At 43.0% G+C, this 24235-nt stretch overlaps 1 protein-coding gene across 1 annotated transcript in view; it reads right to left on the bottom strand.

The window, feature by feature from the left end:
• Window positions 1–24235, bottom strand: part of LOC110519945 (Krueppel-like factor 12) — a 137502-nt gene that overhangs the window by 91821 nt on the left and 21446 nt on the right. Inside the window, exon 2 of the mRNA XM_021596836.3 lies at window positions 4413–4494. Coding sequence (XP_021452511.1) covers window positions 4413–4478 — 66 coding nt within the window. The 5' untranslated portion in view covers window positions 4479–4494. The remainder of the gene's footprint in view (window positions 1–4412; window positions 4495–24235) is intronic.

The following is a 24235-nucleotide window of genomic DNA, read 5'->3' on the forward strand; positions in this document are numbered from 1 at the left end:
TGAGAGACTTGTTTTTAGAGAGTTTTTTAAAAGTAGAAGTTCATATTGTTTGGGTACAGACCTGGATAGTAGGACAGAAGTCTGTAGGCTATCTCTGCAGTACATTGCAACACCGCCCCCTTTGGCCGTTCTATCTTGTCTGAAAATGTTGTAGTTAGGGATGGAGATTTCAGAGTTTTTGGTGGTCTTCCTAAGCCAGGATTCAGACACGGGTAGGACATCCGGGTTGGCAGAGCAGTGAATAAAACAAACTTAGGGAGGAGGCTTCTAATGTGAACTTGCATGAAACCAAGGCTATTACAGTTACAGAAGTCATCAAAAGAGAGCGCCTGGGGAATAGGAGTGGAGCTAGGCACTGCAGGACCAGGACTCACCTCTACATCACCAGATGAACAGAGGAGGAGTAGGATAAGGGTACGGCTAAAAGCTATGAGAATTGGTCGTCTAGGACGTCCGGGAACAGAGTGTAAAAGGAGGTTTATGGGGGCAACAAAATAGCTTCAATGTATAATGTATAGACAAAGGTATGGTAGGATGTGATTACAGTGGAGGTAAACCTAGGTATTGAGTGATGATAAGAGAGATATTGTCACTAGAAACATCAACATCATTGAAACCAGGTGATGTCATTGCGTGGCATTGTCCAATAGACCTATTCAGATAGCAGCCGATAAGACAACTAATGATTAGCGGGCCGCAGATGGGTGTTCAGGTAACGTCGCGACGGAGGGGCCAGTTGGATAACTCCCTCGGGCAGATAACGTCGGTAGTCCAGTCGTGAAGGCCCGGTGGGGCTCTGCATCGGCAGTAAAACGGGTCCGGATAGGTGATTGTAGCCCAGGAGTGGCTGCTGGCTAGCTCCGGAATAATTTATGTTTGCTCCGGGACAGACGTAAGCAATAGTCACTCGGATAGCAGCTAGTTTGCTGCAAAATCCAGGTGTAAATGTCCAGAGCTTGCGGTAGAAATCCGGGGTTATTGCCTTGTCTGAGTCACGTTGTACAAAACTGGCGATAGCTTTTCGAGCTAAAGGATAGCTGATGACCACCAACTGTGGTTAGCGGAATACTTCTGGCTAGCTTTTGGCTAGCTTCTGGTTAGCTTCTGGTTAGCTTCTATTGTGGATTTCAGATTTGAGGTGAATAATACTTTATTTTTTTAAATTGGTGAGGCGGGTTGTAGGAGAATGTTTTGAAATTGAGATTTTTAGAAAAATATATATAAAAAGATATGCGAGGAAAATGTGTAAATACGTGTATATACAGTACTGTATAGACACAGGACAAGACGAGGACAAAGGACTGCTATGCCAGCTTGGGACAATATATTATTAAATGATACATTTTCAAGTACATAACTGTAGAAAACATCCCAAAATGATATGGTATGACACACTGCCAGGAATGTCATACATGATGGATCATTAGCTTATACACTAACATTCACACATCTAGATGGCTGGGCGAGGTGGGTGTGGAGCCAGACACACCAGGGGTTCAAACTGTAGAATCCAGTTCCTTCATTTGAACATAAAAATGTATTTTATCAAACAAAACTATGCTACATTCATCTCTGGGACACTCAGGATGACAAATCAGAGCAAGATTAATGAATGTAAGTACATTATTTACCTTCAGAGGTGAATGTATCAAACCAGTTGCCGTGATACGTTTTTTGATGTTGTGCACTCTCCTCAAACAATAGCATGGTATTTTTTCACTGTAATAGCTACCTTAAACTGGACAGTGCAGTTAGATTAAGAATAATTGAATATTTCTGCCCATATAAGACATGTCTATGTCTGGGGAAATGTTCTTGTTACTTACAATTGTATGCTAATCACATTAGCGCACGTTAGCTCAACCTTCCCGGTGGAGGGACACCGATCCCTTAGAGGTTAAACATAACAATAGACAGGTGCATGATGATGTATGGAATAAATTAGCCATTTTAATGTCACTTCATTGAATTGAAATTCAATTCCAATTCTGCTTCCTGTGGGGTGTGGCCAATTCAAATTAATGAATTAAAGACCAATTCCCAACCTAATTCAGAATTGACCCCAAGCCTATCACGGACATTATGTCTGCTGTTACAAAATGTATTAGAATCAACAAGTTATTGACAACGCTTGAACGAAAATAAATCATAGCTGGATCTACTGACGACAGCCATCACTAAAAATAAAACATGGGCTGGACTCTTATGCACATACACACAGTTGTAACCGCTACACAAAGCTCTGTTGTAACCTAGCAACAGCTTCTGCAAAGCAGAAGACCAATTCATGTATCTACTTTAGCTGACTCATTTTTAGACCAAAGAGCATTTAACTTATGTTTGGGCAAAAGCAATAATATAACATAACGTTGGACTCCTGTAATAGTACACAAAGACTTGACCCAGCGGCCAAAACTAATTTCAATGACAAAATGACAAACTGCTATGCCTGCTGCAAAGAGGAATGGTACAAGACCTACACTTCACTTCCTACACTACAGCATGCAGCCCGTCAAACGGCATCTTAGATCTTCTTTTGATTTTTCTGCACCTTACGTGTGGAATGATCTACAATGCACTTTAAAATTGGAGGAATTGGTGCCTCTCGGGCATTTCAGATAGTTGTTAGGGTACCTTTTTACTAAAGAATGTGTCTTGCTTTTGGCATATTGTTGTGCATAATAATGTGTATTTTAATGTGTATATGAATGTGTTTATTGTATTTTAATGTGTATTGTTGTGCTATACAGGTGTCATCTGGAAAAGAGACCTTGGTTTCAGCATTGACTACTTGACAAAATAAAGGTTAAATAGAAAAGGTAACTAATTATGCAAATGATCGGAAAAGCAAAGGATGAAACGGACTTAACGCCCATGAAAAATGTCCGTTTTTTGCATACTGTGGTCACACAGTTTGGATGGAAGGTATGCTCAGGTGGCAAGAGCATCATGTAATAGGAAGTGTATTAAGATAATCGAGACAGAGAGAGAGGGAGAGAGTCTTCTTTGTTTTTCACTTCTTATTCTGCTAGGACTCATATTGTTACATACAGTATAACGAAATTGTTGAAGCAGTTGTTACAATTTGTTCTGACTATAAATCTACATTAACTTTTCATGCCAGTCTTGAATCAAACTTAAGTTTGAAACTAAAGGTCTGTCTGAGGAGTATAGTGAGAGACAGGGTGGGAGAGAAAGAAGGATGAGAGAGACTGTATGTAGGCGTGTGAGAGATGGACAGAGAGATGGAGGGATTATAGTGTGTTTGTATGGAGGAAAGACAGTTGGTTGGTTTTAGGCATAGGGCTGAGAAAGATACATATTCCAGCATACAGTAAATTAGGGAGAAACAGACTCAGTGGCGCACTGCAGTTTTGTGGTTTTGCCATAAGGCAAAGTGTATGTGAATGTGAGTGTATGTGAAGTTTAATAGCTACTCTTATACTATTCTACATGTTTTGCCAGAGGCTGAGAGAAAATGCTGCTTTTTTAAAGCTAACTTGCTGCAATTCTACACATATTGCCATGGGGCAGAGAGAAAATGTGCAGTTGTATAGCTAATCTCATGCAACTCTACACATTTTGCATTGAGGCTGAGAGAGTTTGGCAATTTCAAAGCTAATTTCATGTTATTCTACACATTTTTCCATGAGGCTGAGAGAAAATGTTGCCGTTTTACAGCAACCGGAGCCCGTGGGCCATGTGGGGTTGCAGGGTTTTTTAGTACCCCAGTGCTGAGACTGTGATGTGTGTGTGTGTGTGTGTGTGTGTTTTGATTTTGAATTGGAGTGAGAAAGAGAGAGCAAGAGAGAGCGATACATAGTTTTGGGAGTTTTCCATGTCTCTCCCTGAAGCAGTGACTCTGGGAGAATCTTAAATTGCATACTCGTTGCGTCCTCTCTCCTCTCCCCCTTGCCTCCTTCTCAAAACCCATTGGAGGAGAAGGTCAGAGGGGAGGGACGTCTGGCTTTCTCATCCAATGGGTTTTGAGAGACGAGGAGAGAGGACAGAAGACGTGAGGAGTATGCAATTGAAATCTTTCCTCTGCCCCCTGCCAACATGGACTCCCTGATGGCTACAGCAACCTCACAGTAAGTCTTCTATACATTCCTACCCCAGCTGCTTTGGCCCCTCTCCTCCTCACCACCACACTCTCCAACTACTCCTCCAAGTCCTTGCACTCTCTTCCCTCTCTCTCCCTCCCCTCGTTCTCTTTCTCTACTTCCCTCCCTCTTTCTGTCACTCAATCTCACTCTCCTCTCTCTCGCTCCCCCTTTCTCCTACTCTCCCCCTGTCCCTCCCTCCCCCTCTCTCACTCTCAAGCCTGAGAGTAATTATAGGGCTATTGCAGGGAGGAGGAAAGAAAAGAAAGGAAAAAAAGGGAATTGTCTGGAAAACAACTGCTCTCTTACCCCTTGTTCCGATTCCAGGGGCTCGGCTTTGACTCGGACTGCAGGCATTCCATCAAGCATTAACATCCTGTTCTCGGGTCGTCTGTGGAGGAATAGAGGAAGGGGGAGGAGGTGTAAAACGGACGCTGAGTTTGACCATGACTAAGCATCTTAGTTTGACACACATAGAAAGTAAAAAGTATGAGCTGACGTACGGTGCTGACTAAAAGAACAGTAAACTGTGTAAAAATAAAGTGGCACACTTACACATGCATAGGGCTTAAATGCTTACAGTTAGATAAATAGCCAGGCATTGTGCTGTACATCCTGTATGTGCACTGACAAACATAAACGTAAGCACAACGACATATACAAAGAAACAGTCACATATAAGAACACACACACCGTCCACTCTCTCTCTGTCTAAACAAGTCACAGCTTTCTGTTTGTAACTACTGTGTTCACTTGTCTGCATGATTGTTCCGGTATGTTTACAAATAATCCATTTGTAATAGACATACATTCTATGGTGACCATATCTATATTCCCATAAAACTAATGCACAATAGCACAACCATGGAGATCCTGTTAATTTATATTGGCACAACCATACAATATGAATGTGTCCCAAATAACTCCATATCCCATAAATAGTGCACTACTTTTGACTAGAGCAATATACACTGAGTGTACAAAACATTAGGAACACCTTCCTAATATTGAATTGCAGCCCTTTTGCACTCAGAACATCCTCAATTCGTCTGGGCATGGACTCTACAGGTAATTCATGCAAGCAGTAAAATCAGATTAAAAAAACAACAGAAAAATACACATTATGGAAAAGAGGGGATTGTGGAGAGACGCACACACAGGCGCACAGACACACACACTTGGGGGATTCAGACCCACCCACACGCACATGTACGCATGGCTTTTTTGTTGTATGTGGTAGTAGAGTAGTGGACTGAGGGCACACACTTAATGTGTTGTGAAATGTAATGTAATGTTTTTAATTGTATATAACTACCTTCATTTTGCTGGACCCCAGGAAGAATAGCTGTTGCCGAGGCAGCTAATGGGGATCCATAATAAAATACAAAGCTTTCAAATAAAACCAAATTTTAATTTGGTCACATGAGTCGAATGCAACAGGTAGAGCTTACAGTGAAATGCTTACTTACAAGCCCTTAACCAACAATGCAGTTTTAAGAAAAATAAGTGTTATGTATAAAATATATATTTTTTAAAATAACAAATGATTAAAAGAGCAGCAGTAAAATAACAATAGCGAGGCTACATACATACGTACGTACCAGTACATGTAGGTGGCGTTTAAGTGACTATGCATAGACAATAAACAGACAGTAGCAACAGCGTAAAAGAGGGGAGTTTTTTTGAGGATCTGAGGACACATGCCAAATAGGCTTTGTCGTGCCCTCTTCACGACTGCCTTGGTGTGTTTGGACCATGATAGTTTGTTGGTGATGTGGACACCAAGGAACTTGAAGCTCTCAACCTGCTCCACTACAGCCCTGTCGATGAGATTGGGGGTCCGCTCGGTCCTCCTTTTCCTGTAGGAGAGGGAGAGGTTGGTATCCTGGCACCACACGGCCAGGTGACTGACCTCCTCCCTATAGGTTGTCTCATCATTGTCGGTAATCAGGCCTACCACTGTTGTGTCGTTGGGAATACTTAATGATGGTGTTGGAGTCGTGCTTGGCCATGCAGGCATGGGTGACCATGGAGTCACAGGAGGGAACTGAGCACGCACCCCTGAGGGGCCCCTGTGTTGAGGATCAGCGTGGCAGTTGTGTTGTTGCCTACCCTTACCACCTGGGGGCGGCCCGTCAGGAAGTCCATGATCCAGTTGCAGAGGAAGGTGTTTAGTCCCAGGGTACTTAGGTTAGTGATGATATTTCAGGGTACTATGGTGGTGAACGCTGAGCTGTAGTCAATGAATAGCATTCTCACGTAGGTGTTAATTTGGTCCAGGTGGGAAAGGGCAGTCTGGAGTGCAATAGAGATTGCATCATCTGTGGATCAGTTGGGTCGGTATGCAAATTGGAGTGGTTCTAGGGTTTCTAGGATAATGGTGTTGATGTGAGCCACGATCAGCCTTTGCACTTCATGGCTACCGACGTGAGTGCTACAGGTTGGTAATCATTTAGGCAGGTTACCTTAGTGTTTTTGGGCAGAGGGACTATGGTGATCAGCTTGAAACATTGGTATTACAGACTCGGTCAGGGACAGGTTGAAAATGTCAGTGAAGACAATTGGCAGGTGGTCAGCGCATGCTCGGAGTACACGTCCTCTGGCCCTGCCGTCTTGTGAATGTTGACCTGTTTAAAGGTCTAACTCACATCAGCTTTTTTATAAAAGGCAATTCTTTCTCTGACATGCAAATACGATGGTAGGTTCATGCAATACTTTTAACATAAAGGAGATCTTTCCACCCCTACTCTTGTCCATGGTGGTCTGCGAACCCACAACCTTCTGGCCCGTAGTCCTGTGCTCTATCAGAATTCCGGCATTACCATGTAATGTTTACAAAACAAACAGTTTCTAAAACTACATATTTAAAGGGCTTTGTGAGAGTAAACGGTAGACATGTTCTCTCCTATTCACTTGGTTTTAATTATTATTTTGTGCATAAGGGAGTTTGATTTTTTATTTTAGCATTCAGGGAGAGTTTAGGTAAAGTTTATTTTGCTAAAGGGAGGACCATCCATTTATATTTCAGAGAAGTCAGATTTTCTCCATGTAACCCTTATTATAAATAATGTTTTGAAACAAGAAACAAGAAAGTACTTTTTATGTGTTACTAAATCGGGAATCTTACTATATCCTTCACAGTCACATAAGCATACAGTACAAACACACACACACCATACATTCATATCACCAATCAGCCTTCCTTCTGCCCCACAGAAACCTCTCACAATAACAGATACACAAAGAACACTCATCCAATAATGTGGGCAGCTCCTCAGCATTAGCAGTAGTATGAAGACGCGTGTGTGTGTGTGTGTGTGTGTGTGTGTGTGTGTGTGTGTGTGTGTGTGTGTGTGTGTGTGTACACATGTGTGTTTAAAACACCAGGGTAAATTCCTAGTGGCAATGCGCCATCAGCGCTCTATTTTGCTCCCCTCTCCCCCTCCTCACATTGCTAGAGGCTGGAGTGAGGCTCCACCCATGATTGCCATAGCAACGCTTTCTAGGCCCAAGACCTAATGCCGAAGGACATCCTGGACAACAATACAATAGCTCCAAAGCCAGGACTACTTGGGGGATTCAGACCCACCCACACACACACCCACACACACACACGTCTCATGCAAGGTTACTCATCACGTATGAAGCGTGGTTCCGTGTGGTTTGTGTATGTGCGCACATACATGCATGCATGTGGTCATCCAGGTATTCAGGCTGATAGCCTAAAGGCTCAGACTTTTCTGTTTCCATCTACTGTACTGGGCCATGGCTTCAGTGGACCTGCTCTAACTTGGAGCCAAGCCCAGGCCACTGGTACTTTTCAGCTTCCATTTACATACTGTATCAATGGCCCACTGTGAACTTTAATGATCCTGATGGAAACACAATAACACCAGAGCTGACATTAACATAAAACACTGGTGACACCCTAGTGTGAGGGGATGTCATAGTGTAAATGCACCATGAGAGAGGTTTATTCTCTCCTTTCAATTGATCCCCTTTACAGACATACACCATGTTTAACTCTACAACTGCTAAAGCAGTCATTTTGACTGCTCATGAATAAAACAAATATGTATTACTACATTTTTGAAGTCATGCCCCCTCCATTCTGGACTTTTCCTAAATACGTCTACATAACACTGTCAGTGTTAGAATCTTAATATCACAAACAGAACTGGAGTTCTAACCAGTTTAAGGTTTTCGTAATGGTTTTCCCCTGTTGCACCCTCCTCCCAATCACACCAATAATTGCCTCGAAACTGAACCAAACGATACAGAAATTGATTTGACACATAACAGATAAGTAAATAAATTAAGTAAAGTAGGATGGGGAGAAAGTAGGTGAATGGGTGAGTTGATGAGCGACAGGAAGTGAATGACGCATAATTATGTAATCACCAATTGTGATTGGAGAACAGGGCGGGCCTGGTTTTGATCTGTATTGATCTGTTCTAGTTATTATCTCAAAATGGTATGTACCCTATATCAATCCAACAAATCCAAACAGTCTTATCAGTCTACTCTGAGTGAGCATAATTGTACCTGCTGTACAGCTTACAATATCTAGGAAAATATCCACATCAGGCAACAGGTGAGCGAGTGTCAGAAAATGTGGTAATGAGGCTTGTGGAACCTTACAATGGCAAGGGGACAAATGTCACCATGGACAATTTCTTCACTTCACTGTAATTGGCCTGCACTATGAACAAAGTGAGACGGGAGATCCCACCCTCTGCGCGAAATAAGGTACATGCACAGCTGTTGCACTCTACAATGGTTCTGAAGAATGACAAGATGACAAGGACACCATAAAATAAAATTGTATTTGTTACATGCGCTGAATACAACAGATATAGATCTTACCATGAAATGCTTACTTACAAGCCCTTAAACAACAATGCAGTTTTAAGAAAATAGAGTTAAGAAAATATTTACTAAATATTAAATAAATAAATAACAATAATGAGGCTATACAGAGCGTGCAGGGGTACAGGTTAGTCGAGGTAATTTTGTACATGTAGGTAGGGGTAAGGTGACTCTGCATAGATAATAAACAGCAATTTGCAGCAGTGTAAAAACACATTTTCTAGGTGGCCATTCGATTAATTGTCCAGCCGCCTTATGGCTTGGGGGCAGGAGCTGTTAACTTCTTGGTGACTGGGGGGCAGTATTGAGTAGATTGGATGAATAAGGTGCCCAGAGTAAACTGCCTGTTACTCCGGCAGCTAGAATATGCATGTAATTAGTATATTTGGATCGAAAACACTCTGTAGTTTCTAAAACTGTTTGAATGATGTCTGTCAGTATAACAGAACTCATATGGCAGGTGAAAACCGGAGAAAAATCCAACCCGGAAGTGGGAAATCTGAGGTTTGTAGGTTTTCAACTCATGGCCTATCGAAGATACAGTGGGATATTGGTCATGTTGCACTTCTTAAGTCTTTAGAACCTTGTTAGATGCTTCTACTGTGAAGTGGGGCCGAATGAGAGGGGATTGGGCCAGGTGTCTGGCAGATTTCCACGAGCTCGTGACGCGAGGTCATGTGAAAGTTAGCTCAAGTTCAATTGCTTTTCTACAGACAAAGGAATTCTCCGGTTGGAACATTATTAAAGATTTATGAAAAAAAACATCCTAAAGATTGATTCTATCCTTAGTTTGACATGTTTCTACGACCTGTAAAATAACTTTTTGGACTTTTCGTCCGACCTTTCGGCTGGACTTGCACACGCGTTTGAATTTGTTTACCAAATACCCTAACAAAAGGAGCTATTTGGACATAAATGATGAAATTTATCGAACAAATCAAACATTTATTGTGGAACTGAGAATCCTGGGAGTGCATTCTGATGAAGATCATCAAAGATAAGTTAATATTTATAATGTTATTTCTGACTTCTGTTGACTGCACAACATGGCGGATATCTGTTTTGCTTGTTTGGTCTCTGAGCGCCGTACTCAGATTATTGCATGGTGTGCTTTTTCCATAAAGTTTTTTTGAAATCTGACACAGCGGTTGCATTAAGGAGAAGTTTATCTAAAGTTCCATGTGTAATAGTTGTATGTTTTATCAATGTTTATGATGAGTATTTCTGTAAATTGATGTGGCTCTCTGCAAAATCACTGCATGTTTTGGAACTACTGAACATAACACACCAATGTAAAATGTGATTTTTGGATATAAATATGCACTTTATCGAACAAAACATACATGTATTGTGTAACATGAATTCCTATGAGTGTCATCTGATGAAGATCATCAAAGGTTAGTGAATAATTTGATCTATATTTGTGCTTTTTGAGACTCCTCTCTTTGGCTGGAAAAATAGCTGTTTTTCTGTGCCTTGGTGGTGACCTACCATAATCATTTGTGGTGCTTTTGCTGTAAAGTCTTTTTGAAATCAGTCACAGTGGCTGGATTAAAGAGAATTTTATCTTTAAAGTGGTGTAAAATATTGTATGCTTGAGGAATTTTAATTATGAGATTTTTGTTGTTTTGAATTTGGCGCCCTGCACTTTCACTGGCTGTTGGCGGGGTGGGATGCTACCGTCCCGAATATCCCAGAGAGGTTAAGAATCCTTTTGGACCTAGCAAATCTAGCTCCGGTACTGCGGTATAGCTCCGGTACTGTAGCAGAGAGAACAGTCTATGACTTGGGTGACTGGAGTCTTTAGGGCCTTCTTCTGACACAGCTTAGTAAATACAGTTGAAGTCGCACATTTACATACACTTAGGTTGGCGTCATTAAAACTCATTCTTCAAAACACTCCACAAATTTCTTGTTAACAAACTATAGTTTGGGCAAGTGGGCTAGTACATCTACTTTGTAGACGACACCAGTAATATTTCCAACAATTGTTCATTCTTGGGAGAAATGTCCAAATGCCTGAAAGTACCACGTCCATCTGTACAAACAATAGTACGCAAATATGAAAACCATGGGACAACGCAGCCGTCATACCAGTAAGGAAGGAGATGCATTCTGTCGCCTAGAGATGAACATACTTTTGTGCGAAAAGTGGGAATCAATCCCAGAACAACAGCAAAGGACCCTGTGAAGATGTTGGAGGAAAGAGGTACAAACATTTCTATTTCTACAGTAAAACGAGTCCTATATGGCTTTATAACCTGGAAGGACGCTCAGCAAGGAGGACGCCACTGCTCCAAAACCACCTTAAAAAAGCCAGACTACTGTTTGCAACTGCACATGGGGAAAAATATTTGCTGCAGGAGGGACTGGTGCACTTCCCAAAATAGATGGCATCATGCGGCAGGAAAATTATGTGGATATATTGAAGCAACATCTCAAGACATCAGACAGGAAGTTAAAGCTTGGTTGAAAATGGGTCTTCTAAATGGACAATGACCCTGAGCATACTTCCAAAGTTGTGGCAAAATGGTTTAAGGACAACAAAGTCAAGCTATTGGAGTGTCCATCACAATGCCCTGACCTCAATCCCATAGAAAATATGTGGGCAGAACTGAAAAAGTGTGTGCGAGCAAGGAGGCCTACACACCTGACTCAGTTACACCAGATCTGTCAAGATGAATGGGCCAAAATTAATCCAACTTATTGTGGGAAGCTTGTGGAAGGCTACCTGAAACGTTTTTTCCAAGTTAAACAATTTAAAGGCAATGTTACCAAATACTAATTGAGTGTATGTAAACGTCTGACCCACTGGGAATATGATGAAAGATATAAAAGCTGAAATATATCATTCTCTCTACTATTATTCTGACATTTCACATTCTTAAAATAAAGTGGTGATCCTAACTGACATAAGACCAGGAATTTTTACTGTGATTAAATGTCAGGAATTGTGAAAAACTGAGTTTAAATGTATTTGGCTAAGGTGTATGTAAACTTCCTACTTCACCTCTAGGTCCTGGATGACAGGAAGCTTGGCCCCAGTGATGTACTGGGCAGTACTCACTACCCTCTGTAGTGCCTTACGGTCAAATGCCGAGCAGTTGCCATACCAGGCAGTGAGGTCAGGATGCAACAAGTCAGAATGCTCTCGATGGTGCAGCTGTAGAACTTTGTGAGGATCTGGGGACCCATGCCAAATCTTTTCATTCTCCAGAGGGGGATAAGGCATTGTCGTGCCCTCTTCACAACTTTCTTGGTGTGTTTGTACCAATAAAGAGAGAACTGGAGACTATTATGCACTACAACCAAACAAAGGTATGCTAAAGTGTGTCAAGCAAGTGAAAGTTACGAAGGCTTGTGTCAACTGTTTTCTAGTATTTTCAACATTTGACCACGCGTCTTGATGACCGTGCATCTTGGTGGCTTTATTTTGTCATAAAATAAGCTGTCACTGTGTTCCAACACATATGCTTTATGTTTCATAGTTGTAACAAAGGCACCCGACAAATACACTTGATTGAACTCTTGAATATTTGTTTTGAGTGTTTTTTGTTTTTACATATAACCTATGGTATTGTGTTATTTGAAATAAAATAAAAAAATATTATGTTACCCTGTATTTACACCATCCATCATTTATTCAATTCTGACCAGTTTCCCAGTCCCTTCCGATGGTCTCTTTGTTACCTCTTTGATTAATGCCCTTCTTGCCTGGTCTGAGTTTTGGTGAGCGGCCCTCTCTTGGCAGGTTTGTTGTGGTGCTATATTCTTTCCATTTCTTAATAATGGATTTAATGGTGCTCCGTGGGAAGTTCAAAGTTTCGGATATTTTTCTATAACCCAACCCTGATCTGTACTTCTCCACAACTTTGTCCTTGACCTGTTTGGAGAGCTCCTTGGTCTTCATAGTGCCTCTTGCTTAGTGGTGTTGCAAACACTGGGGCCTTTCCGAACAGGTTACTGAGATCATATGACAGATCATGTGACACTTAAATAAAGTCCACCTGTGTGCAATGTAACTAATTATGAAGGTAATTTGTTGTACCAGATCTTATTTAGGGGCTTCATAGCAAATGGGGTGAATACATATGCACGCACCACTTTTCAAATTTTTATTATTTACTTAATTTCACTTCACAAATTTGGACTATTTTGTGTATGTCCATTACATGAAATCCAAATAAAAATCTATTTAAATTACAGGTTGTAATGCAACAAGATAGGAAAAACGCCAAGGGTGGTGAATACTTTTGCAAGGCACTGTGTGTATTCACCCCCTTTGCTATGAAGCCCCTAAATAAGATCTGGTGCAACCAATTACCTTCACCTTGGATTAGCTAACACAACGTGCCATTGGAACACAGGAGTGATGGTTGCTGATAATGGGCCTCTATACCCCTATGTAGATATTCCATTAAAAATTAGCCGTTTCCAGCTACAATAGTCATTTACAACATTAAACATTTATTATTTAACCTTTATTTAACTAGGCAAGTCAGTTAAGAATTCTTATTCACAATGACGGCCTACCCCGGGCCAAACACCCGGACGATGCTGGGTCAGTTGTGCACACACGCCGGGATCAAACCAGGGTGTGTAGTGACGCCTCTAGTACTGAGATGCAGTGCCTTAGACTGCTGTGGTGGCGGCTATTCAGCAGCCTAATGGTCTGGGGGTAGAAGCTATTGGCCAGTCTAACAGTTTTGCAGGGGGAGATAAAGGAGAGGAGAGGAGATTAAGATCATCTTTCCATTTGCTCTGCTCCAAAATGAAATGATCATCCCAGGTGTGAGGGAGACTGGGTGGGGGTTGAAGTGGGCTGTGGACTGTTGAGTATTGAGGCATTTACAACCCCCTCCCCCTTCTCTCCCTCCACTGACCCACACTTAATGCCCAGAGAGGAACCACACTAGAATAAGGCCAAGTCTACCCCCCAAAAATGAAGGGGGTGTGGACAAAGGTTGTATGTCAGAGTGTGTGTCAGACAGAGAAAGTGTGTGTGTGTGTGCTTGTGCATGTTTGCATGAATGTGTATTTTTTACTATTTTGTGTGTGTGTGTGTGTATGTGTGTGTCCAACTGGAGCTTCCATCCACCACCCTCCTCCCTCCTCTTCCATCTCCCCTCCCAAGTCCCTGATGGCTATCAGCTCTCTGGTGACTGGGCCAATCAGCTGGTATAAAGGGATAAGGCCCAACGAGGCACAGCCAGACAGAATGACTAACGGGTCAATAGGAAGTAACAGGCCTCTGAAGAAAACACTGAACTTCAGGGACCCATGGTGACCCCATATTCACTCAAACACACACACACACACACACACACACACACACACAATTTGTATGTAATTCTTTAGAATCTAACAAGTGGGGGGGTTCTAAGCTGACATATGGAATTGTTTTAAATGGACATACATTCAGCTATTTGATTTTAGTTTTAGGACCCTTTTAGATATCAAAATAAAAAATAAAATGACGCCCATAGAAACGCAAAAACGACAGTCAAAATAACTCTTAAGAAAACAAGGGTTTGAAGTTTCTGTCCTAAATCTAGGAAATATCTTTTTTTACTTTTAAAATACAGTATATACATTTTTTTTACACATATTTAACCCCTTTTTGGAGTAGATGCAAAACTACCTTCATACTCCATTCTTTTTTAAAACCTGTACCGGTTACCTTCAGGCAAGTCCCGTGACACCATCGTGTTCGTGAGAATCTCCCCTTTCCAAAGAGGGGTCATAGAAGTGAGCCAAACCATTTGGAGGCTACAGACATTTACAAAACAGAAGTTGGCACATCGACAGTACTGACTTTGGACAAGTCTCCTGACACTTGTTGGGGTTGAAGAGCAAAACGGAGAACACCATCATGTTCAAGGGTGTCTCCCCTTTCCATAGAGGGGTCATAGTAGTGGTCCATTCAGATGCTACAGACGTTTAGCTGAGAAGACCGAGTTTCGGGATATCTCATGGTCTGACAAACACTACTCTAATTCTGCCACCTTTCACCCCATATGCTGAAGTGCGACACTGGCGGATGCGGTGGATTGAGACGCACCCAATGCACTAATATATCTAGTTTAAACTGACAGATTGTGATGGGGATTGCTTTGTTATGTAACTTAGATTGTCACACTGGTGTGTCAATCAACTCCAGGGGGTTATTAATGGTTAAGGTAAGGGTTAAGGTTTGGGATAGGCTTAAAACAAAGATGCTTATGGCCTTCCACCCTCACTGTCTACAAAGCTCTAGCAAAACCGAAACCTACTTGAAGGTTCACTGTTACTCCTAATGGCCGGTTCCCACATCATCTCCAGACGTCCTCAGATATGTGTCGTGACTTTAATCTGAAGACTGTTATTTACAAAATTAACTCCAAATCACATCTTTAAACAGTACATTTATTCATCATAACCTTTTATCATATCACCATTCTCAACAGTCGTAACCTCCTTGCATCTGAAAAAAACAGAGCCCTACTTATGGTTCAGTAGTACACAAATTGGTTTAATTATTTATTTAGTAGCTACTTAAAACCTCTTGAAGCTAGGGGGCACTATTTTTATGTTTGGAAAAATAACGTTCCCAAAGTAAACGGCCTATTTCTCAGGACCAGATGCTAGAATGTGCATATAATTGACAGATTACGATAGAAAACACTCTAAAGTTTCCAAAACTGTCAAAATATTGTCAATGAGTTGAACAGAACTTATATTGCAGGCGAAACCCTGGGGAAAATCCAATCAGGAAGTGGCTCTTATTTTGAAACCCTTCTGTTCCTAACCATGTCTAGCCTCCATTTAAAGGGATATCAACCAGATTCCTTTTTCTGTGGCTTCCCTAAGGTGTCAACAGTCTTTAGACATAGTTTCAGACTTTTATTTTGAAAATGAGTGTGAAGGATCACATTGCGTAAGTGGAGAGGTGGGGCCTCTCAGAGTGAGTTTGTGCGCAATTGAGTAAAGCCGCCATTGTTCCTCCCACTGTTATGGAAAAAGCTACACACTCGGTTGATATATTATCGAATATACACTGCTCAAAAAAATAAAGGGAACACTTAAACAACACAATATAACTCAAAGTCAATCAAACTTCTGTGAAATCAAACTGTCCACTTAGGAAGCAACACTGATTGACAATAAATTTCAAATGCTGTTGTGCAAATGGCATAGACAACAGGTGGAAATTATAGGCAATTAGCACAACAACACCCAATAAAGGAGTGGTTCTGCAGGTGGTGACCACAGACCACTTCACAGTTCCTATGCTTCCTGGCTAATGTTTTGGTCACTTTTGAATGCTGGCGGTGCTTTCACTCTAGTGGTAGCAGGTAGTGCAGCTCATCCAGGATGGCACATTAATGAGAGCTGTGGCAAGAAGGTTTGCTGTGTCTGTCAGCATAGTATCCAGAGCATGGAGGCGCTACCAGGAGACAGGCCAGTACATCAGGAGACGTGGAGGAGGCCGTAGGAGGGCAACAACCCAGCAGCAGGACCACTACCTCCACCTTTGTGCAAGGAGGAGCAGGAGGAGCACTGCCAGAGCCCTGCAAAATGACCTCCAGCAGCCCACAAATGTGCATGTGTCTGCTCAAATGGTCAGAAACTGACTCCATGAGGGTGGTATGAGGGCCCGACGTCCACAGGTGGGGGTTGTGCTTACAGCCCAACACCGTGCAGGACGTTTGGCATTTGCCAGAGAACACCAAGATTGGCAAATTCGCCACTGGTGCCCTGTGCTCTTCACAGATGAAAGCAGGTTCACATTGAGCACATGTGACAGACGTGACAGAGTCTGGAGACGCCGTGGAGAACGTTCTGCTGCCTACAACATCCTCCAGAATGACCGGTTTGGAAGTGGGTCAGTCATGGTGTGGGGTGGCATTTCTTTGGGGGGCCGCACAGCCCTCCATGTGCTCACCAGAGGTAGCCTGACTACCATTAGGTACCGAGATGAGATCCTCAGACCCCTTGTGAGACCATATGCTGGTGCGGTTGGCCCTGGGTTCCTCCTAATGCAAGACAATGCTAGACCTCATGTGACTGGAGTGTGTCAGCAGTTCCTGCAAGAGGAAGGCATTGATGCTATGGACTGGCACGCCCGTTCCCCAGACCTGAATCCAATTGAGCACATCTGGGACATCATGTCTCGCTCCATCCACCAACGCCACGTTGCACCACAGACTGTCCAGGAGTTGGCGGATGCTTTTGTCCAGGTCTCGGAGGAGATCCCTCAGGAGACCATCCGTCACCTCATCAGGAGCATGCCCAGGCATTGGAGGGAGGTCATACAGGCACATGGAGGCCACACACACTAATGAGCCTCATTTTGACTTGTTTTAAGGACATTACATCAAAGTTGGATCAGCCTGTAGTGTGGTTTTCCACTTTAATTTTGAGTGTGACTCCAAATCCAGACCTCCATGGGTTGATAAATTTGATTTCCATTGATAATTTGTGTGTGATTTTGTTGTCAGCACATTCAACTATGTAAAGAAAAAAGTATTTAATAATAATATTTCATTCATTCAGATCTAGGATGTGTTATTTTAGTGTTCCCTTTATTTTTATGAGCAGTGTATGAAAAAATATCATAATAAAAATGTAAAAAATAAATAAAATAGGTTCAGAGCTTGCGATAGGAATCCGGAAATGTCGAGAAGAATAAGTCCGACTAGCTCCGGTTTGAGTCACGCTGTACAGACTGGCGAGAGTTGTCCGGAATAAAGGTAGCTGATGACCGCTAGCAAAGGATAGCTGACTGCTAGCTAGTGGCTTCGGAATGTATTCGATGGGCCTCGTAAGCCAACAGTCCGTTGTGCTCTAGACAGCTAGCATTCAGGGGACGTTAGCTGCGAAGGTCAGAAGGTGAGAAGGTTCAGAGCTTTCGATTGGAATCCGGGGATATGGAAAGAAAAATAGGTCTGGTATGCTCTGGTTGAATCGTGTAACATGATGTCCTATGAGTGTCATCTGATGACGATCATCAAAGGTTAGTGATTCATTTTATCTATATTTCTGCTTTTTGTGACTCCTATCTTTGGCTGGTAAATGGATGTGTGTGTTTTTGTGACTTGACTCTGACCTAACATAATCATATGTTGTGCTTTCGCTGTAAAGCATTATTGAAAACGGACACGATGGGTAGATTAACAAGATGTTTCTTTCATTTGCGGTATTGGACTTGTTAATGTGTTTAAGTTACACATTTAAAAAAAATATTTTTGAATTTCGTGCGCTGCCTTTTCAGCGGAATGTTGTCGCTAGCGGAACCCCTGCCCTAGAAAGGTTAAACCAGAAAGGACATAGAATATTTTATCCTATGCTCTCTTCGGTTATCTGCTTATACAGTATTTTCAGAAGAGGAGTAAACACTCTCTCTCTCTATCTCTCAATTCATACTTTATTGGTATGGGAAACATGTGTTTATATTGCCAAAGCAAAAAAAAACAACAACAACACCACCAATGCTTTGTTCCCATGTTGAGCTCGCCCAAAGCAACTGTGTGTGTGCTTGTGCATGAGCGCATGCGTGTGTCCGTGTGTGAGAGAGAGAGGAACAAGGGGGTGAGGGAGGGTGACAGAAGTTTGAATAAGGCAAAGAACAGAGGAGCTGTTTGCTAGCGGGGTGGTTGGGAAAGCACTGTGGAGAGGTGGAGTAGATGAGAGGAGGGTGAATGAGGGGAGAGGATCGTAGATTGAAGCCAATGCGCCAACCAAGCTCAGAGCACAGAGAAAAAGCATGCCAATAGACCCTCCACCACCACAGCCACAGGGGGGCGGGGCAGAGAGGGAAAGAGAGAGAGACAGAGAGATTGCTACGAGACTGCTACCATATTAAAAATAACACACTTGACATAAACAGTATTTTAACATCTACAGTATCAAAAGATTTCAGCTACTATTATGTCATGCTTAAAACCCCAGCTATTACATCCACTGTGTAAAATAAAAGACAAATGAGCTTGATTATGAATCAGTGCTAAGTGGAAAATTGAAGCACATTAGCCAATAGTTCCAATGAAAATGCAAAACCTGGCCCGAATTGTGCTTGATTATACATTTTTCTGTATCAAATATTATGATTATTATGTGTTAAATTAGTTGAAACCACATTTGATGTGTGATCATGACAAAATAACAGAAAGTATATATTGTATATAAAAAGTATTCTGATGTGAGAATGTAACAGTAGCACAGCCAGTCCTTGTGATGTGTGAGTAGAGAGAGATAGGGGGCTTCTTGTGTTCTGCTCCTATTATGTCTCTGTTTGTTCTTCACCCTGCGTTTAGTTCCCTTTTCTCAAAACAGACCAATGTGACAAGTCAGCCACCACAAGCTCAGACAGACAGACGAAGTAACAGACATACGGACGGATGGGTGACGGGCGGGCGGACGGACGGACTGGCAGATAGGAAACAGACAGTCAGACACTCCACCAGAAGACAAGACATTAGACCTTCAACTGACTAACAAACCATAAAGTTGAATGACGAAATGGACGACCTGTTAAATGGAAGTATGGCCACGTCCGAAAAATGGCTTGCCTACTACTTTCTAAAACTACAACTCTGTACTAATTGTAATACAAACGATTTAGAACATACTGTTTAGTAAAAACATATGAACTAAGTGAAAAATATCAACATACTAGACTCATCCATTCTGAGAAGCTGTCTTCTAATGTGCATTCACGCTTGTTCCTTTCCGTTCATTCAATTTGGGTCAGCCTGCCCCACACCTGATTATCAGCTGTTGACAAACACACGTGGGTCTGTAAAAATTATTCTCTTTCTCAATAGTTTGCAGCGAATTCTACTAGTTTGCAATTAAAACGAACTCATCAATATACTATGCAAGTATGGATATCCAGACAAGTCCTGTCTCAAATCCAATCGTATTTGTCACATGCGCTAAATAAACAGGTGTAGACCTTCCCATGAAATTCTTACTTACAAGCCCTTAACCAACAATTCAGTTCAAGAAATAGAGTAAAGAAAATATTTACTAAATAAACTAAAGTAAAAAAAAATGTAAGAAAAAGTAACATAATAAATTAACAACAACAAGGTTATTTACAGGGGGTGCAGTAGCAGAGAGAACAGTCTGACTTGGGTGACAATTTTTGGGGCCTTCCTCTTACTCTGTCATAGTTCTGTGTCTATGCAATGACTTAATCTATCCCACCTGGTTCTTATTCCAGCCTAAAGTATCCATCTAACTAGCTCCCTGTCGATGATCATACTCCAGGAGTACATCAACATCACCAAAAATGGCTGTCAAAAAGCTCTCTCTATCAATCTGCCATTCTCACACTGACAAAAAAAACTGAACTCCCAACAACCTGTGTGTGTGTGTGTGGACTTTCCTCAGGCCTGGATGTACTCAGAAGGACACTGTTTTTTTGGGGTGGGGGGGGGGGGGTGGGGGTATTATATTTTTTGGCACTTTGTGAATGGCCTCAGAATTTCCATTTCATAAGGCGTATTTTCCTTGGCAGGCGCGGCCGGCAAAGTCTTTTGGATGCTTCTGGGACATTTTTGAACTGGACTCAAAAAAGTAGAGTGCTGCTGCCTCAATGCCCAGCAGCATTCTTTTTTTTTTTTTTTTACCATTTCAGGAGCACAAGCAGCATTTTTCTTGATGCTATGAAAGCAATTGTCAGGAGCAGAAAACAACAGTCCCAATTTACAATGCATAGTTCTTATTCAATAGTAATGAATTGAAAAACATCCACGATACATAATACAATAATGGTATACACATAGTACTTACAACTGTTATGGATCACCAGGTATCAATGCATGACATATTTTCTCTCCTAGTGTACGTCTTTCAATTGATGATATCACAATTGGCTGGATATCATTTGTGGAACTGTACACTGAGTAAAACAATAAAAGTGATTGTCATAGGGTTCAAATGGAGACTGAGTATTGAGCTATACTGTATGTTAATGTTTGTTCCTCTCACCAAGCAGTGCTCGCCCATTAGGGGCGGCGCCCCACTTTAGATTGGTAAAAAAAAAGAAGAAGCTTGCGATGTCTACAAAAATATATTTTTACACAAATAAAATATATTATAAAATTAAATGAGTTATTGTTAAGGTTTTCTTCCTCTTCCTCTGAAGAGGAGGTGTAAGCAGGGATAGGACCAAAATGCAGTGTGGTTATCTTCATACATCTTTAATAAAGATAATGACGATACAATACAAAACAATAAACGTGACCACCTAAACAGCCTTATTTTTTTTTTTTTATAAAAATAATTTATTATCATCAATACCATTCATTCTGTACAACTCATAATTTCCATACAAACTCAAATAGTGGTATTTTAATTTAAACAAAACAAAAACCGCAAACAAAACCTCAGGGGAGCATCTTCCCTCCCCGTCATCCTACAAACTACCTTTCCCTATCTCCCCGTCCCTAATCTATCCCCTTACAAATCTAAATGACACCCAGCCCTAAACCCCCCTTCCACCTCTCCCGGGCAGCATGCTGCCCCCACTTCCTCTCCTCCCTCTTCATCCTCCCCCTCAAATCTCCTTCCACCCTCCTCACTATCCCTTCCACCCCCCAATCTCTCCCTGTCTTCACCATGTTCTGCCTGGCTTCCCACAGCCCCTGTTTAAAGAGACTCATGAGAAGCCAGAGCAGAAACCTGTCCCTATCCGTCCCTCTCGCTCTCCCTACACCTCTCTCTAACCTGGCCCACGTCAATACAAAATCCCCCCTTACCAAACCTAACAACACCCGTGCCCTAGCCCATACTACTCCGGCAAAGGCACAGTCCCAAAAGACATGGCGCACAGTCTCCTCCCTGCCACAAGAAGATCTTGGACAGGTGGGGGATTGCACCAAACTATACCGGTACATGATGGAACGTACCGGCAAGCACTTATGGAGGCTCAACCAATTCAGGTCCTTGAGCCTGTTGTCCAGACCCCGCGCCTGCACTCCCTCCCAGACCACTTCCGAGATGCCCACTACAGGCGCCGGACTCCCTGCCTTTCTGACCTCCTCGTACAGGTGCCTGTGATCTAAACCTACTCGGGCAACTTCAACCTCAGGGTGCTCACGCAGCCACTTGGCCGCATGACCAAAGTGCCACGGCAGCTGTTCCGCCCGAGGACCCGTGTTAGACCACACCATTACGCTTCTCGCCTGATACGAGAAGAACACCCGCAGGAGGTAACTGGACGGGTGTATCACTGGATGAGCAAGCTCCGTTAACAAGAAAGAAACAAAAATTGCGTCCAGCTTGAGGGGGAAATGTGGTACCCCCCTACCTCCCTCCCCGATGGGACAAAGCATGCGTGCCCTGGCGACCCACTCGCACCTGCCACTCCACATGAACTGAAACACAAGCCTCACTAGAGGCCTCCTCAGACTAGCCGGCAATGGGTAGATGTACGCCAAATACAAAAGAGACGGCAACACATCCACCTTTAGAACCAGGACTTTGCCCATAAAAGACAAATACCTACCCTTCCACATTGCTAGCTTCCTCTGTACCACTGCGATACGCATGTTCCAGTTTAGCGTCGCTGAGCCGGAGGTCTCAAAATGGACCCCGAGAATCCTCAGGGCCCCCTCACAGAGAGATAACCCCCCGGGCACATCCGTTCTACCGCGCCATCTTCCGAAAAACTTGACGGAAGACTTTGCATGGTTCAGAACTGCTCCCGACGCTCGGGTGAAATCCCCAAAGATGGCAAGGGACCTTGTCAGGCACGAGTCCTTGCACAGCAGCAAGGAAGTGTCGTCGGCGTACTGCGTCATCTTAACACGCAGCCCACCACTTCCAGGGATCAACAAGCCTTCCACCCCTGTGTCTGCCCTAATGGCAGCCCCCAGAGGCTCCATGTACAGAACGAAGAGGAGAGCCGAGAGTGGGCACCCCTGCCTGACCCCAGACGAGAGGTCAAAAACGTCATCCAAGTGACTATTTACACTAACTCGGCACCCCGATCCGACATATAATGTACGAATCCATCCTATGAACTTCTCCCCAAATCCTAATCGACCTAACACTCTGAATAAAAATGATCTATTCACGCGATCAAAGGCTTTCGCCTGATCTAGCGCTGCTACCATTAAAGGCAGTCCTCTATCTTCAACCCAAGCGATGGAGTCCCTGATTAACTGTAGGTTCCATCTAATAGAGCGGCCCTCTACCCCGCACGTCTGATCCTCATGGACGACGTAGGGAAGGGCTGTGCGCAACCGGTCTGCTAAAACCTTTGCAAGTAGCTTGTAATCTACACACAGCATGGTCAACGGCCGCCAGTTGCCAAGGTCTGTTACTTCCCCCTTCTTATATAAAAGTGACAGCACACCAACAGCCATTGATCCCCCCGGGACCCCCGTCTCAAGGATGGCCTTCAAGACTTCGAGGACCACTGGTCCAAGTATACCCCAAAACTTGAGATAAAACTCAGCCGGCAGCCCATCTATCCCAGGCACCTTCCCTTTTCCCATCCTCCTAAGAGCGCTCTCAACCTCTTCTAGTGAGATCTGGGCCTCCATCACTTCTCTAATGTCCTCCGGCAACCGCCTGGACAAGTGTTCTAAAAACACATTTCCCTGCTCTACATCTATTTCCCTTTCCTTAAATAAACCTTGGAAATGATCAGTTGTCACCCTGACCATATCCTCTGGTTCTCTAACTATACTACCATTTTCTTCCCTAACGCCATGCATTACCTTCCTACTCTGTCTGGCCCTAACCGACTTAAAGAACATAGCAGAACAAGTCTCATTGTGTTCTAGAAAGCCACTATGCGCACGCTCCAGGAAAGCTCGAGCCTTCCGCTCCTGCAACTCCCTGAGCTGCGCCTTTATGGTTGCGGATCTCTCCCAGTCAAACGACCCGCCGAGGTTGCCTGCCTCGTACTCAAGTTCAATTAACCTTTGGATACGATCCACCTCCCTCCTCTCCTCCCTTTTTTTCCTCTTGCAATACCCTATTATAAAAGCTCTAATCCTCACCTTAACTAATTCCCACCACTCTAACACCCCCTCGCACATGGACCGGAGACCCTCAAGCCTCCAAAAGAAACCATAAAACCCGTCAACAAAAGCCTGCTCCTCCAGCACATCCCGATCTAGCTTCCAGTACCCCCTACCAAAGAGGCAGACTGGCGACCCCACCTGCAGGAGCACCCCGTCGTGATCCGAAAAGAAAACAGGCAACAGCCGCCCAGACAACTTACCCAAAGACCTGGGTACAAAAATATAGTCGAGCCTCCGCTC

This window comes from Oncorhynchus mykiss, chromosome 3 (genome assembly GCF_057628025.1).
Source record: "Oncorhynchus mykiss isolate SJ-2025 chromosome 3, ASM5762802v1, whole genome shotgun sequence".
NCBI lineage: Eukaryota > Metazoa > Chordata > Actinopteri > Salmoniformes > Salmonidae > Oncorhynchus > Oncorhynchus mykiss.